This window comes from Cyprinus carpio, chromosome B13, assembly GCF_018340385.1.
Source record: "Cyprinus carpio isolate SPL01 chromosome B13, ASM1834038v1, whole genome shotgun sequence".
NCBI classification, from domain to species: Eukaryota; Metazoa; Chordata; class Actinopteri; order Cypriniformes; family Cyprinidae; genus Cyprinus; species Cyprinus carpio.
This window is the reverse complement of record NC_056609.1, coordinates 15,732,415-15,749,235: the sequence shown is the minus strand read 5'-3', so window position 1 is coordinate 15,749,235 and position 16,821 is coordinate 15,732,415. Positions and strand designations below refer to the sequence as shown.

General features: G+C 36.2%; 1 protein-coding gene across 3 annotated transcripts in view; it reads left to right on the top strand.

Moving 5' to 3' along the window:
- LOC109100441 overlaps window positions 1-16,490 on the top strand; it is a 32,660-nt gene extending 16,170 nt beyond the window's left edge. For all 3 annotated transcript variants that reach the window (XM_042736841.1, XM_042736839.1, XM_042736840.1), the window contains exons 6-17: window positions 1,195-1,380; window positions 1,724-1,804; window positions 1,927-2,039; window positions 2,171-2,229; window positions 2,940-3,029; window positions 8,712-8,755; window positions 10,682-10,869; window positions 11,300-11,370; window positions 11,490-11,647; window positions 12,777-12,921; window positions 13,702-13,845; window positions 13,925-16,490. In XM_042736841.1, coding sequence (XP_042592775.1) covers window positions 1,195-1,380; window positions 1,724-1,804; window positions 1,927-2,039; window positions 2,171-2,229; window positions 2,940-3,029; window positions 8,712-8,755; window positions 10,682-10,869; window positions 11,300-11,370; window positions 11,490-11,647; window positions 12,777-12,921; window positions 13,702-13,845; window positions 13,925-14,176 — 1,531 coding nt within the window. In that variant the 3' untranslated portion in view covers window positions 14,177-16,490. The remainder of the gene's footprint in view (window positions 1-1,194; window positions 1,381-1,723; window positions 1,805-1,926; window positions 2,040-2,170; window positions 2,230-2,939; window positions 3,030-8,711; window positions 8,756-10,681; window positions 10,870-11,299; window positions 11,371-11,489; window positions 11,648-12,776; window positions 12,922-13,701; window positions 13,846-13,924) is intronic.
- Window positions 16,491-16,821: the final 331 nt, after the last annotated feature.

Here is a 16,821-nt window from a genome sequence, read left to right as displayed (position 1 = left end):
AGAAATATGTGCTGGCATTTGTAACAATCATCGTCTTAGATTTTTTCTCCTTTAAGTGCCCTCACCAGACAAGTTATGATTTGTGTGTCATGTTATTGTTATTCAAACACAGGTGTCTAAATATATCAGCTGATGTCTGACATACAAAAAGATTCAGCAAAGGTGTGTCTGTTAGTCACTGTGCATCTTTGTAGAAGCTCTCTTCCACATCCTAGAAGCCGTGGCGGAAATGCTCTCTATATTTCTTCCTGGTTTTCTCTACCATGTTTCTTTCTGTCCATTGTTTGAAGAACAAACAATCTGCCCTCATCCCCTTTCTTCGAGTCTCCTCCCCTGCCTTGTTTGTGAACTATCCGGTTGGAGTAGGTTGGGAATTGAGAACTTCGGAACAAACCAAAGACAGATGACAGGGGTGATCCGCATGTGGCATGAACTTTTTTTGGTTCTCCTACATCTAACAGACTTTGGAATGCGGTGGTTTAAAGGCAGAGTTGGGTCACTGAGGTAGAGTAGATGCTTTTTTAAGCACTTTTTGGGTAGCCTCTCTTGTTTTGGTTTTTCAGACCTTTTGTGTTATTAGAGTTTTACGCTTTAGTTTTTGATTCAGGACTGAATAGAATGTATTTAACACTTTTAATATAAATTAAACTTCTTTCTGTCCTCTCACATGTGAATATCAGCTGAAGACCTTTATGTTTGTGTGTGTATGTTTATGTGAAGCTTTTGTGCTTTTGAATAGTGTACAAAGGGCAAATACACAGGTTTATTATGCACTTGAAATAGTTTGTCAGGTGAACTTTTTTAGTTACTAAACGCTGGTTTCTCTGTGAATGGTGGATTGAGTTGAACTGCTGGAAAAGAATCTGTATAGGTAGATCAAATAGACTCTATTTACATCACACTGCTAGTGCTAAGAATAACAGGTTCAGACGTGAGAGAGAGAAGTTAAACAAATTTAACCTCATGATTTGACTGCTTTAGTGAATAGTCAGTATTAATATGTTCAGTATGCTTATATTGTGTAGTTGTCTATGATTGCTTATTTTAAGCCAAGCATATTTACATATCATATCTGGGTTGCAAATAAAATGTATGCCACTTTTACTTTTCCTTGGTAATGCTATAACTTATATTAAAGTAAATGTGTGTCACCTTTCATGTAGATGTCATACATTTATTTTTCCTCCGTTCCAGAGAGAGGCCATCCCGGCCGGTGTCTGAATCTGATTCAGAGGTGGCTGAACGATTGGCTGTGGGCAGCACTGAAACTCTGGCCAATGGCAACAAAGCTGACCTCCAAGCTGCAAAACGGCTGGCCAAACGTCTGTACAATCTTGATGGATTTAAGAAGTCAGACGTAGCACGTCACCTGAGCAAGAAGTGAGGATCATTTGAACCATTAATAAATACTAAGAAATTATATTTGCATTTATTTTATTTCATTCCTCTTTCTTTGTTTTTTGAGTTTTGTGAAGCAAAGTTCAATTTAAAAATAATAAATACCATGTTTTAAATATAAAGTGTGGATTGTATTTTAAAAATGTACATTTTATAGGTTAAAATTTTATAATAAATATTTATGATTCTTGACTGTTTTTAGGTCATTTATTTGTGAAAATGACCATGTGAACTTCTTTGCATGAAGGGATTGACTTTTTGACCTCTAGTATGAACCCCAAAAACTTGATTTTTTTACGCTTTTGTCTTTTCATGACTTTTGCAGCAATGATTTCAGTCACATGGTGGCGGAGGAGTATCTCAGTCATTTTAACTTCTCAGGGATGATGGTGGATCAGGCGTTAAGGTGAGCTAGCTATTCCTCCCATGTTTAGTTAAGTAAATATTTGCCCTCATTTCACATGTCTAACAGGTTTATTCAAATTCTGTCTGTTTTTCTCGTTGTCTTTTGTCATTCTTGTTTCTTAGAGTGTTTTTGAGAGAGTTTGCCCTAATGGGAGAGACACAAGAGAGGGAGCGAGTTTTATCCCATTTTTCTAAAAGATACCTCCAGTGCAACCCGAAAACTATTCTAAATGAAGGTAAGCTATGCCAGCATTGTGTGTGTGTGAATGAATGTGCTTCTGATGTGTATTACAATATAACTAACACTATGGGGTGCTCTTGCTCTGACTGTGTGAGCTTATGGGAGTTCTGTGCCTCTGTGTTTCAGACTGCGTTCACACGCTGACTTGTGCCCTGATGCTGCTCAACACTGATCTGCATGGTCATGTGAGTTTTAGATGTATCTGATGTACCATAAACACATAACAAACAATGAAAAAAAAAAAAAAAAAAGAATCATATTCAGGTTAAAATAAAAATCCTAAAGTTATTTTAACTTGGAAAATATACACTGATACTTCATGAATTTAGGTTTTGTACATACGCCATGAACATTTGACTTATATACAGTAAGCTATAAAGCATGAATAAATATTTTATCTTTTATTAGATTTTTCAACTATGTGTTTTTGCTGTGCAAAAGTTGACCTTCTATAATGAATGCCAGTCACATTTCTGAAATATCCATGTCTGTTTTGTGGAAAACCAAAAATAGATCCTGACTGTAAAAAAATGGAAGTTATAGTGAAATTACTACTGTTATTTTTTTTACATGTATAAGATTTGAGTCTCTGTGAAGGGAGCTAGAACTGTGTTTTTAGGATGGTTTTTTTTCTCTGAGCTGTTCTCAACCCTGAGGGGATGAGGAGGCGTGTCGGTTTTACAGTTAGGAATAAAAATAGAAATTCATCCATAAATGTAATAGTAAAAACTTTTCTCAGGGGAGGCAGAGTTTTGTTTTTGCACAAAATATTAACACGTTTACTGCCCACTGTGTACTTGGTATTTTAAGTGTTGTTGAGTGCACAGAAACTGTGAAATAGGTCAGCGCATCAGCTGACAGGGAATTTATATGCTATCGTCTCTCTCTCATTCAGAACGTTGGGAAGAGGATGTCCTGCATGCAGTTCATTAGTAACCTAGAGGGGCTAAATGATGGCCAAAACTTCCCAAAAGATCTTCTCAAGGTTTGTAGGGTTTTCAAGCATTCACACACTCACTGCTTTTGCATATTGAATTATCCCATTAAGTCTAATTGTGTTTAAGCCATAGAAGACATTTCCCTGCACCACAGCTAATGAAATAACCCTGTGTAATCAGCATATTCTAAATAAATTAACTGCTACTCTCTTCTGGAAAAATCTTGGTATTTAATATGATGCATTCTGAACAGTAAATAATCAGTTCATTATTGCTCATAGTAGAATAGTTTTCATTTTCATACACTACAAACTTAAGAAGTTTGGGATTGATAAGAGTTTTAAAATTTTTTTGAATGACGTCTCTTATGCTCACCAATGCTGCATTTAAAAAAAAATAGTATGTAATATAATTTGATATACAGAGAATTGATAAAAAAAAACACAAAATTACAGGCATATGTCAAATGCCTTATTTAAATGTATAGAATCTGCAATGTTGTCAGTCAGTAATCATAATAATCTGATTTATATCTGAATATTCTTGTGCATGTAAATGTTGCGCATGAATATTCATGTGCATTATTATCAGAATATTTTTGTGCATGCAAATACCAATATAAAAGGCACTTTTTATTATAGATATTTTTTAGAGTTGTGGTAGAACCATTCTCACAGATCATAGCTATGAGAGGAAGTTTTGCATTGTAATGCTGCACTGGATGCACGCTGTGCCTTAAATTTATTGTTTTATTGCCATTTTATTGTTTGCTAATGTCTGAAGTTGAGTGTTGTGACTAAAATCAGCCATGTGGGGGTTTCTGTCACAGCTGATGTCAATGAACTTCCTGTGTTCCAGTGTTCTGGTGCTCAGGGTTTGTCTATTTTAGTCCCTTCTCTTGGATTACAGGCCACGCTGCACAAGAATAATAGCCACACGATGACCGCACCTGAACCACTTTGCTAATATGTGCTTTAAAATCACAGGGAGCCTTTCAAGCATTTGGTCCTCCCACTCTATCTCTATCTCTCTCTCTCCTCTGGACATCTCTCTCTCTGTCGCTCATCCCTCGTTCGCTCCTCCACCCTCTCACTCTGTGCCTCGCTCTATTCCATCACCTCCTACCCCCTCACTCTCTTCACAGTTTTCTGCGCTCTCTCGCTCTAGCCGTTTATCTGCCATCTTGCTCTTTGTTTCACCCCATTACTCTGCTGAACTGTACTTAGCCCTGTCTGTTTAGTTTATTTCTATATATAATCCTCCTTATCTCAGGCCTTGGCTGATGAATGGCATCCTTCTTCTCTCTTCTTCTCTGCTCTGGTCTTCTTTCTCCCCATTTCTCTCCGCCTACCACCATGTGAGGGTTAGAAGGCCACACAGTTGTTGAGTAAAGACAGTTAGTCTGGATAACTAGGCTCTGGGAGTGAAGTGTTTAGCTATCTAGATATTCCTTCCCATAATTTTAGTCTCTTGACCCTCTTTTTCATCTCAGTCTGCCCTGATATAACAACATGTTTTAGGGTTAAATATAGTGCAGATAGAGATGGCAGCTGAGAGAGACGTCTGTGAGCCAACAGGTTAGGCTCTCGGTGCCTGTGTTGTTCATGACAGTTAACGGCTGTGGAAAACCTGTGTGAAGTCTGTCTTCATGCCAGCAACAGCAGGGGTGGCAGGGAGGACAGATGGGAATTTGGCTGCCACATGGCTACTCACTGAAATGAGGGTTTTGTCATGGTATTATCATAAATGCGTTACAAATTGCTCATTCTCTCTCTCTCCTGTCCCTTTCTTTTTGTTCCCTTTTTTCAATTAGCAAATTATGGTTTAGTTCTTTCACTCAGTTGTGTGAACAGCATAATTCCTGTTATCTCCCAGGTTGAGATTAATGAGTATGTGCATCATTGGTTTATGTATTATACTCCACCCACTAGTCACTACACAGTTTACAGCAACAAAATTCTGGTTTGGTAATTGATCTTGCAATTTTTTTCAAACTTTTCAATAAGGTTCAGTTCTTCAATTCGGTTTTTTTTTTTTATTTCAATTAGTTAATGCATGAAATAACAATTAAACATTTACTGCATTTGTTAATCTAGGTAAAAGTTCATTTATATAAATATTTTGTTGTTCATTATTAACTCATAATTGTTCATAATAGGCTAATGATTAATGTTAGTTTCTACAACTTAAAATGTTCAGAATTTGCTAGTATAAACTGCTATTCAAAAGATTTTTGTAATGTTTTTGAGGGAAGTTTCCTTTGCTCACCATGGCTGCATTTATTTGATCAAAAATACAGTAAATAACAATAAGTAAGTGTTTTTTATTTTTATATTTTTAAAATTGTAATTTATTCTTAATGGCAAAGATGAAATTCCAGTCATCAGTGTCACACAGTTCTTCAGAAATCATTTTAATATGCTGATTTGGTGCTCAAAAAATTCTTGCAAAAAAAAAAAAAAAATTCGGTCACACTTTATTTTAAGGTCCAATTCTTGCTATTAACACAATTAACTACAACATTTTCCTCAATAAACTCCTAATTTGCTGCTTATTAATAAGTAGTTAGGTAGTGGTTAAGGATATAGGTATTTGGTAGGATTAGGGATGTAGAATATGGTCATGCAGAATATGTGCTTTATAAGTAACAAACAGCCAATATGTTAATAATAGACATGCTAATAAGCAACTGGTTAATACTTACTTTAATATTTACTTACTGGTTAATACAAACTTTTAAACAATAGTGTATGTAAATCATCATTAACTTAGATAAAAAAAAATGGTTTCAAATTATTTTTTATTGTTAGTTCATACATCATAAATATTAATGTGTATTTTATCACAGGTGGAATGCTATTGTATAAAATTGAACCAAGTTTGAACTTTTTTCATTATACAGTAGTTCTTCAGGCACTATCTATGTTGCAGCAGCTACTGCACAACACACACAGATGTAATCTGTTTCCAAGATGTGTTTGGCTTGACAAAACTGTATTCAGTCCTTTTCAGTTCAGGCTTTGCTGTACTCCAGGTGCTTTTACAAACTCAACTGTTAGCATCTCCGTCTGCTTTGCTGAACACATGGAGTCCTTCTTGTGCTCTCACATGAGCAGATAAAACCTCCCTATGCCCAGCTCTGGTGACAGTGGCCAAATAAAAGCAGGTCACGTTTGAATAAAGTTAGACTCAGACTATGGGATGCACAGTGTCCCAGAGCTGTCTGTGACAGAGAGAGAGAGAGAGAGAGAGAGAACAGGCTGCATCAGTGAGCAGAGTGCCAAAAGAAACCACACCAACCAAATGAATTCACTGTTTCTACAATATCCCCAGTGACTTGTTATATTGCGTAATTCTTATTGATAACATAAGTCCACTGTTCATTGACTGCTCCTCATGTGTGAACTGTTCAATTATATTTTGCAACTCATTTGGCAAATGGCTAAAGCATTTGGCTGATGGATATAAAGCAGTTTGTTCAAGCTTTATGTAATAACTGTAAAAATGATTTTTCGGAGTTGTAAATAAAACACAAGATTATTGGAGCATGTTTTACAAGAAATTGTCAAATTTCACACTAAATTCAGCATGTCACTTGCTAATTCTTTAAAACAGTTTTCACTCAGAAATGGCTAGTAAGTTTTACAAATAATTACAAATTTATTTATTTTTTCAGTTAAAATGATTTATCAGTTAATTATTTATTGTTGCATTTTTAACAAAATGTTAATGGTTTAAATAAACATTTAAAAGTAGTCTATTTATCGATTTAAAAAGTGATTGATTTATTTACATTTCTAATTAATACATTAATACGTAATTTGATTATTTAATGGTATCCCTAGCCAACAAAATAAACTCAATATCAAAAAACTTAAAGTTTAATGCTGATTTTGAGTGCCAGCATACTCCGTTATCATACTTAACATGTTAATAAATTCGAGCAACAGGTTTATTGTCATTATACATTACAACAGACCTTTTCTACATTATGCGTATTGAAAATGAGACTGAGTATGGCAATAAAGTGATGTGAGGATTTGCACGTTCGAGAGCCTGGAAACTGATTGACATTCACAGGAGGGTGGGATCATGGAACATTCAAGTGCCGTGATTTGTCAGTCATGCTGGGAGACGGGTGCATCAATTGAGAAGCAGAGCGTGAGAGAGACCGTGAAAGAGATCGGGCGAGATTGTGAATGCAAGAGAGAGATGGGAGGGTGAACACTCCTCCCTCACAAGATTTCATTCTCACCGCACAGCCCATTTTTTTATCTGCATCACGGAGGAGGAAAAAGACTGTGAAGGAGAAGAAGAAAAAGAGCACAAACCTCTATTGTTCCTACAGCCGTGCAGCAGAGCTGTGTTTTGCGGAAGGGAAAAAATCAGGTGTGAAAGAATCTGGATAACTGGCGTGAGGATACAAGCTCGAAGAGAAAGAAAGAGAATTCTGGAAAACTTCTAATGCAATCAACCGACTGACACTGAATGGAGAAAACTGCAGAAAGCAACAGGATTGTCTCGTTTCTTTGCTGATTTCCTGCTACAGTCTGGTCCTTCTGTCTCTCACACGTCTGATGTCTATTTTTCCGTCCCAGAGGGGGACGTTAGGTGATGTCACAGTTTTGGGATGCCAGTTTGAGAGTGGGCGGAAGTCAGACCCTCTCAGTCTGTTCCCTGCATGAGCCCATGTGTGTTTATCTCATGCATTTGCTTCAGTGATGTTCGCATTCATCCGTCTGTCCTCTTCTCCAATTATCTCCTTCCACCATCACGGTCCTCGCAAGCCATCTGCACCGCACCTGTGAGCATGTCAGCATGCGTTGGTGAGCGCATGTTGGTGTGTTGAACTTGAGGATGTTTACCAGGAAACAACTGGATGTTGGCCGCAGATCCTCATCCTTGATCAAAGCAGAAAGTTTGATGCAAAATGGCGCTGGTGGATTTGCAGTGGCCCGGCGATGTTTTTACATGCATAATGAATAGGAATGGATCCATAATGCAAGAGTTGGAATCACTACGGAAAGCCTGATGCCCATGTGACACCCAAAAAGCTTCGCCACTGCCAAAGACTTTTGAGTTTGCCACTGTGTCATTTGACGTGCTCTTTGAACTCATTTCTACTCGCAGCTCTGGATTCTACTCGTGGGAAAAAGACATCAAGTGAATAAAGACTCCATCAAGTTTAATTTAGCATTGCTTGATTTTAAAGCCTTCATTTTCTCCTCTGTGAAATCTTGTATCTAGAAAAATCATGATTGGTGTAAACAGTATTCACTCCACCGGTCGTCTCCGCTCTCGGTCCCTGTGCTCGGTGCGATGTGGACGGGACTTCAGCGTGATGGACCCGTTCCGTTACACCAAAGCACCTCGCTCGCGTTCCTTAAAGCCCCTGGCCTTCCCTGATCTGCTCGGCAAGGTTCAGGATGGCCAAAATCACCCACAAACCCGGAAGAAAAAGCAAAAGGTAACACTTGTTAAACTACAGGATCTGCCCATGGAAATTAATATCTTCTTTTTTCCCCTCTGCTTCTAATGATGTTTGGGTTGATTTTTTTCCGTGATGAAAAGTGTTTTCTGCAACCTATTTCTGGTTAATGGTTATTGTTAACTTTCAGTTGCTATTTTTAGACATGTCAGTGGGATGTTTGTGCACACATGTATACGCACAAAGGGCAAAACTGTTGATGGGGTTATGCTTTAATGCTGTTGTTTTTCTCTTTTAACAGGCTCTCTACAACTCTATCAAACATGAAAAGCTGCAGTGGACAATGTAAGTCTAATGTTTTCCCTTGTGTCTCCTTTTCACTACATCAGATTCAAGAGCACCATACTCCTCATCCAGTGTCATCCAAAACAATTGAAAATAATTCAATGCCTCTAGAAGTGTTATTGATTTAAAAATGGCGTAAGCTCATTATAGAATCCTTTAGCTGGAAAGGCCTTTTATTTCTTCAGTGAGATGTGCACTTTATATAGGTTCTTAACTTGTATCCAGAAAACTCTTTACTCAAAAAGGTTCCATAAAAAAAAAAATTATTTTTGACATTAAAGATAAAAAACAAAGGATTCTTTTGGATCTATTAAATAATACTTAAATTATTTTAACTGTATTATTTTTTATTATTATTTATAGATTTTTTTGCCATTGTTTTTTTAGTTTCGTCTAGTGACAAAATCTTTATTTATACAAACTGTTTAATCCAGATATCACAAATGTTGTGGAAATAAAGCAAACCGAATCCATAAAATATTAAAATCTTTGGAACTCTAAAAAGATACTGTTTTTATTTATAACCTTTTCACCAGGCTAAAAAGAATCCAGTAGGGTTCTTATGATTAAGCCCCAATAAAGGACTCTTTTATGGGTCCCAAATATGAAGACTAAACCCTTTAAAGTTCTATATTGATCCATACACTCTTAAAAATATATAGCTTCTTTATTGCCATAGATCGCATCCATGGAACTTTTTCATTGCACTAAAGGTTCTTTATGGTGGAAAAGCTTCTTTAGGTTTTTTAAAATGTTCTTTTAAGAACTGTTCACTGAAATGTTCTTTGGAGAACCAAAAATGTAGCATCGTTGCAAAAACCCCCTTTTGGAATTTTTTTTTTTTTTTTTTTTTAGACTGTACGTACTATATGTGTGTATTTATGACCTGGCCAAAGCCGTATGATGCTCTAAGCCCTTACGTTCGACTTTGGCTTTCCAGATTTTGTTGCCATGGTTACCGCAAGTTGCCTGTCCATAATTATAGGTTGAAATCTTTGACTGGCTAATGTGCAGACTTAAACACAGCCCTCTCGCTTTGTCTCTCTCACACACATACTAACTCTCATGTGCACTGCATTTGCTCCTTGAGGGTTTCTGCAGTACCCTTGTATAATTATGTGTGAAGAAGAAAAGCACAAGCGATTGTTTTATTCTCTTTCATTCAGCAGCAGGTCTTTGATCTTCATCCATCCTAGCGTCCCTTAACTCTTTTCGTCTCTCTGTTTCTCACTCTCTCCATTTCTGAGTTTGGTTCACTTCATTGCACTTTCATTTATTTAGCATTGTGTGATTCTCAGCTAAAGCCCATCATTCATTGTACAGTATGAATCAATGCACGTCGGACACCGTTTTTATGTGGCTGCTCTTTCTGCCTCCATTTCTCTCTCTCTCCCTCTCTCTCCCATGGTGCTCCATCTTCTGAGCTGGTTCTCTTGGTTACTAGTGTGGAGGCCAGCAGTTACTAAGCAACAGATGAGAGCATTATCATGTGAAGGCAAAGGCTATGTGCTGTACTCCGTAGCAGTTAGAGAGGAATGTTTAGCGGTCCAGACCTCAGGGGCTCTCCAGGGTTTCTGACTGCACTCCCTGCACAGCTGTCACTCAGCTGGATATGTGTACAGTAGATAAAATACAACTCTGCCAAGCAATAGGCAATAAAGATGCAGTTTTTCAGTCCTCATCAGTGAGTCTAAATGCACAATAAAAATGCCTGTAATTGAGGTGGGATGGTGCTTTATGCTACCTCGCCCCCTGAATCACTACCTGTATGTGTCTCTTTGTGTTTAAAGTCAAAAGCTAAAACAGCAATTGAAGCTAAATGTTGAAAGTCAGGGAATGTTGCATTAGTATGTAAAATGCCTTGTGAGTAAATGTAAGATTGCAGACTACTGTTCATAATAAAGCTCTTGTTTGTGTATTCTACAGCGATGAGGAGGAACTGCGGAAGTCATTCTCTGAGCTGGACGGCAGGAAAGACTCCACATCTCACACTATGAAGCGGATCAGCAGCGGTGGAAACCCCCTCGTCAGTGTTGCACAGCAGTCCAGCGCTCAGGTCTACATGAACGGCTTTCTCGTGCGGAAAGTTCACGCTGATTCTGATGGCAAAAGAAGTAAGCCATTCCTCAGATGCAGCCTTTTATTTGATCTAGTAATGTTTTCATCTGTTTTTTAGTCTGAATAATTCTAGTTTAAATGACAGGAATATATTCTTGTTTTGTTTTCCAGTAAAAAATATCAAAGATCTAAATATCTCGAAACAACATGCATTTAACTAAGATGCGATTCATAATAGTTTTTTTTCTTTTCTTGTTTTAATCATAAATCTTAGGGGGTAAGAGATGGGGTAAGAAAAATAAGTCTCCTTAAACAAGGTTTATCTTTTCATGTTTTGCTAATTTAAAAAATGTGTCATCAGATATTTTTACTATGTCAGAAAAAGTGATTATCAGTATTATGATTATTTCAGTGTATTTTTTAAAATAAAAATAATCACCTAGTTATATAATATTTATATTCAATAAAACTTTTTTGTTCTTTTAGCTCCACGAGGTAAAAGAGGATGGAAGACATTTTATGCCATTCTAAAAGGACTGATTCTTTACCTTCAAAAGGTACATTTTAGTCATTAATGTTTTGTGCTATATTGACCATATTTTCTTGTGGTTACTGTACAGTTATTAACTGTAAAAAAAGATTTGTGATTTGCCTCTACTTTGCGACTGGTCTGCAGGATGAATATCGTCCGGATAAGCAGCTGTCTGATGAGGACTTGAAGAATGCAGTATCAATCCATCATTCTTTAGCCATGCGGGCAGCAGACTATAGCAAACGACCCGATGTGTTTTACCTTCGCACTGCTGACTGGAGGGTCTTTCTTTTCCAGGCCCCGTAAGTCTTGTTGTCTTATCTGTACTATAAGAATCATTCACTTCAAAACCAGAAACAGAATTTTATACCTTTAAGCTTTTTTTTTTTTTTTTTTTTTTTGCATTTTGCATTTTGATTTTTTAACCCCTTTCTCAAATTCTCAGTAGCCTATTGTAATGCCAAAATCCAGCATTGTCATCACAGTAATACATTATACAAAATATACAGTATAAAATAGAAAATGATTTTTTAAAATTGTAATAACCTTTCACATTATTACTGTTTTTAGAGGATTTTTGATTAAATAAATGTAGTGCTGTCAAACGATTAATAGCAATCAATTGCATAAAAAATGTGATTAATTGTGAAAATGTGTGTGTATTTATATATACATAATAAATATACATAGTATACACACAGATATTATGTAAACAAAAACTTTTATTTTGGAATGCGATTTATCGTGATTAATCGTTTTACAGCACTAAATAAATGCAGTCAGGGTGAGCATAAGAAACTACTTCAAAAACAAAAAAATATTATACTAACCGTAAACATTTCAACTGTAGTGTATAAGTGAAAGGCAATGAAATCAGTTTTGAGCCTTTTATAAAACTTTTTGCATAACTTTTGCATAACTTGGACACTTTGTCACTTTTATAAGTGACGACAAGAATTATTCAGCAGAAGGCTCATGGACAGCTCATGTTGCTTTGTGTTTTGGAAACAAGACAGCACACAAATACACAATGACTTTCTCTCAAGCTCACACACACCTGAGTGCACCCAGTGCACCGGCTGGTTGTTGATTACATGCAGCGCTGGTAACGCCCTTGTCAGAATGTTCTCATCTCAGATGAATGACTCGACGTGTATCTCCCAAGAGGATGGATCCTTCTCAGCTATTCTGTCTGTCCCAGATACACATACTAAAACTCTCTCCCTCTCATTCTGCTCCATCTGTTCCACTCCATCTCTCCTGCTAACAGCTGCCTGCTAATTGCTCAGTTTTCAAGGCTGTGTTAGTTGTACTAAACACAAAGTGCACAATTTCTTTGAACAGAGAAAATGTTGACATTTTTTGTTCCTTCTACTGAATTTTCTTATCTTGCTGCCCTCTGGTTGACCTTTGCTTGCATTTCACCATCAGCAACGCAGAGCAAATGCAGTCCTGGATAACCCGCATCAACACGGTGGCAGCCATGTTCTCTGCCCCTCCCTTCCCAGCAGCCATTGGCTCCCAAAAGAAGTTCAGCCGCCCTCTTCTGCCAGGCTCAAACACCAAGCTCTCACAGGTAACCAACACTTTTCTCTATTAAGAGAAAAGTGTCACACTGCACTGCTATTAACAAAATATTAACTAGGATGTTTGCATCAATAATCTCCTAATTTGCTGATTATTAATAGTTAGTAAGGTAGTTGTTAAATTTAGGTATAGGGTATGTAGAATATGGTCATGCAGAATATGTGCTTTAAGTACTAACAAACAGCCAATATGTTAATAATAGACATTCTAATAAGCAACTGGTTAATAATGGGAATTGGTCCCTATACTAAAGTGTTAACTACATTTAAAACATGTATACATGTGAATGTAATTTTCATAATCATTTTTAAATAGGTTAAAAAAGGTTAAACATTTTTTTTTAACAAATAGCATGAATTATTAATTCATAATAATAATTAATTTAATTGATTTTGAGTGGTGGAATATACATATATATATATATATATATATATATATATATATATATATATATATATATATATATATATATATATATATATATATATATATATATAAATTTTCTTACATTGTTTTGCACATTGGTTCACCACGAATTTGATAGGGCGAACAAATGTTTTTCAAATATTTATATTTTTATAAAGCTGCTTTACTGCATAATTATTTTCCATTTCTAACAAGATATTTAGTTATTTTAGGAAATTACAAGTGAACAAAAAAATGATCATCCTCAAATGAGGCTTTTTAGTCATTGCTAGATCTAAACTGGCAGTTAAAACTTTTTAACAATACATTTATTGAGTTTTTTTTTTCTTTATTATGGTACTAGGAGGAGCAGCTTAAGTCCCACGAGACACGGTTTCGAGCCATTTCTGCTGAGCTCCAGGAACTGAGCTCTACACCCCAAGACCGCAAGTCCAAAAGCAGGGACCAAGAAGAGTACAAGCAAAGGAAAGAGTATCTGGACTTTGAGGTAAAAATATTTTTTTACTATACTCTTCCTTCCTCCACTCTTCACTGCATTTATACATCTTCCTAAATGTATCTCGTAGAAAACACGCTACGGGACATATGCAATGCTGCTGAGAGCTAAGATCCGCATCGGGGAAACAGACCTGGAGGCATTTGAGGCCCGTTTGTTTGACGACGGCAGCCTGCAGAGGGCCCACTCCAGCCCCATGTTACCCCAGGACAACAGCCATGCCAGCAGCACCAAAGATTCGAGCAGGAGCAGCGGCAGCAGCAAGAGGACCAAACGCTCAGACAGTCAGAGACACAGCTACAGACAGTCTGTCAAACAGTGAGAGAACCCAAGCAGAAGGGGTTGTTTATCTCCATTCAGGGGCTGGATAAAGAGCGCTACCAGAATGGCTGCAGTTTACTTTGATGGCTGTTCCCAAGCCGTCATGGTTACAAAACTGTGGTTGGGCTTGCTGTGCCCCACATGAATGCTGGTAAAGCATGCTTTTCTGGCCAGTAACCGCAAATCCAAATCTGCCAATGGGCAGATGAGAAGGAGCACCAGCCTCACATTGTCTTATTTCTGTCAGTCTGTGTTTTCGCCACAAATCTGTGTATTATGCTTGTTGATCGTCGGTGTAAACACTCGTGGCTTTTCATTTGAACAAGCTGAAGCGCAAACTTCATCTGGTGGCCCTGGGAGTGACAGCCAAATGAGAAGCGAGCCTCTTTATTGTGTGAACGTGTTGTTCACTTTATATATTTAAAGCATTGTAGATTTTGCTTTTTAGATCATTTCATCATTTGAGGTCGATCAAGCGCTTTAACTCATTACCGGAAGTTCAAGAACTTAGTCTGTATAGTCCTTTAAACCTTCTTAAAGCACGGCTTAGAGCATGCCTAAGATGTTTGAAGACAATCAGTTCCTCATTTGGTACAATTACTAAGAATCCATTATTTCTCTTTATACCATGACAGCGGACTAGTGATAATGACCTTGTGAAAAATAAGTGTGGTTAATTGTAGTGTATGAATGTGCACTTGCAGTGTACTCCAAATCTTAAAAGTGTATTTTAGGATAATATAATATTAATGAAATTAAGGCCACTTATGTGTACTTAGAGTACACTTTTTTGACTGTCTGTGTCAGATTTAGTCAGTTACGTTAAAGTACATTTAAATCATTTTTCGAATATTTTGTTGTGTTTTAAATTAGTACACTTATTATGATGTGTTGACTAACATTGTAAAGGACTTGCTTAAAATTCTGTGGTTTTTATTTGATATTACATTTAAGATAATTATATTTTAAATGTACTAAACTGCAACTTTATTACAAATGCGTAATTAGAAAAATGTTTAAAAAACATGATATATAAGTTTCAGCAGAACATTAAAGTGTATTTTAGTTTACCCTAAATGCTTGTCAGTATATTTGGCAGTATATTTTAACCATATTTTAAAGGCAATTGAAGTTATTATGAAACTACAGATAAAGATATACTAAGTCCTACTTGAATCCCAATTAATTGTATTTAATATAATATAGCATTTAAACTATAATACATTATCATTTAATTGCAAAAACATGCAAATAGGTGTCCAATAAGTACTCTTTTTAAAAGTATGCTGAAGTGCACTTCTTTTTCACAAGGGATTACTTTACATGCTTGAAGGTCTGAATGACTTTACACAGTGCACATTGACACAGTGACCAATTACCATGTGAAACGGATGTCAAAATCCATCACAATAATCGACCCCGTCGTATTATGTAGTGCAATGTGTATTTAAAATACGTATTGAGCTTGAGAACGATATGATGCAAAATCTGTGTTGAAACCCCTTGAATTCTCAGGCGCTCGTTTTCAAATGTATGATCTATTCAGTGCTGTGGTGAAACAGGAGGCACTAAAAAAGCTGGTTTGTTCAGAGTAACCACATCTAATACCTCAATTGCACTGAGAGACCCGCTCAAGGGAGTGTCATTTGGTCGGAAATAATTCTACCTGTTTACAAACTGGTGTGTTCTTATGTTCAAATGAATTTGTGTGAAGTATTGCTTTATAGGAGAGTGGAGGTAAGCTTCTATGCCGCTTATCATAACCTCAAGAATTGTCCTACTGATATCAGAATCCAAGAAATTGTAAAAACCTGTAAACAGCACTCTAATGCAAATCCAGGTCATGAAGATCTAAACTGACTGTTAACACTGCCAGCGTATAGATCCAATTCAGACATTTAGGACAGAAAAAACAAAATGATTTTGACATGATCTGGGACCCGAATTCCATCAAATGGCACTTCAGTAGTGTTAAGCTTCACTGCACTATGAATAATAGGTGTATTTAATGAAGAGTTATTTATATATTTTGAACATTTATTATCTGTCTTGAGTATTTGTTTATGACTGAAGCATATTGACTAAAAATTTATATACAAGTTTTTATAGGGAGCACTCGACCACTACAAGTAGTTTGGTGTCACCCAAAGATTTTGCTGTAAATGTAACTTATTTCTTCGTTTTTGTGTTTGGTGTGTTATTCATTCTAGCTGTATATAATGTGAATATTATGTTACAGCCTCTCAGTAAAAAAATGCTATAATGTTTGTATGTTTTGAAGGCATAGGCAAAATAAATCTGTTTTGAAAGGATAACGGTTTCATTTAATATTTATATATAAAAATGTAGGTTTTTGAAAATACAATATTTATTATATTCTTATTTTTCTTATGTGTTGAGTATCTCAAGGCTGCATTTTGAGTAAAAACGGTACGATTGTGAAATACTGTTGCAAACTGCTTTGTTTATATATATATATATATATATATATATATATATATATATATATATATATATATATATATAAATAAAATTTATTCCTGTGATGGCAAAGCTAAATTTTCAGCAGCCATTACTAGCCTTCTTCAGTGTCACGCAATCCTTCAGAAATCATTCTAATATGCAGATTTCTTATCATTACTATAT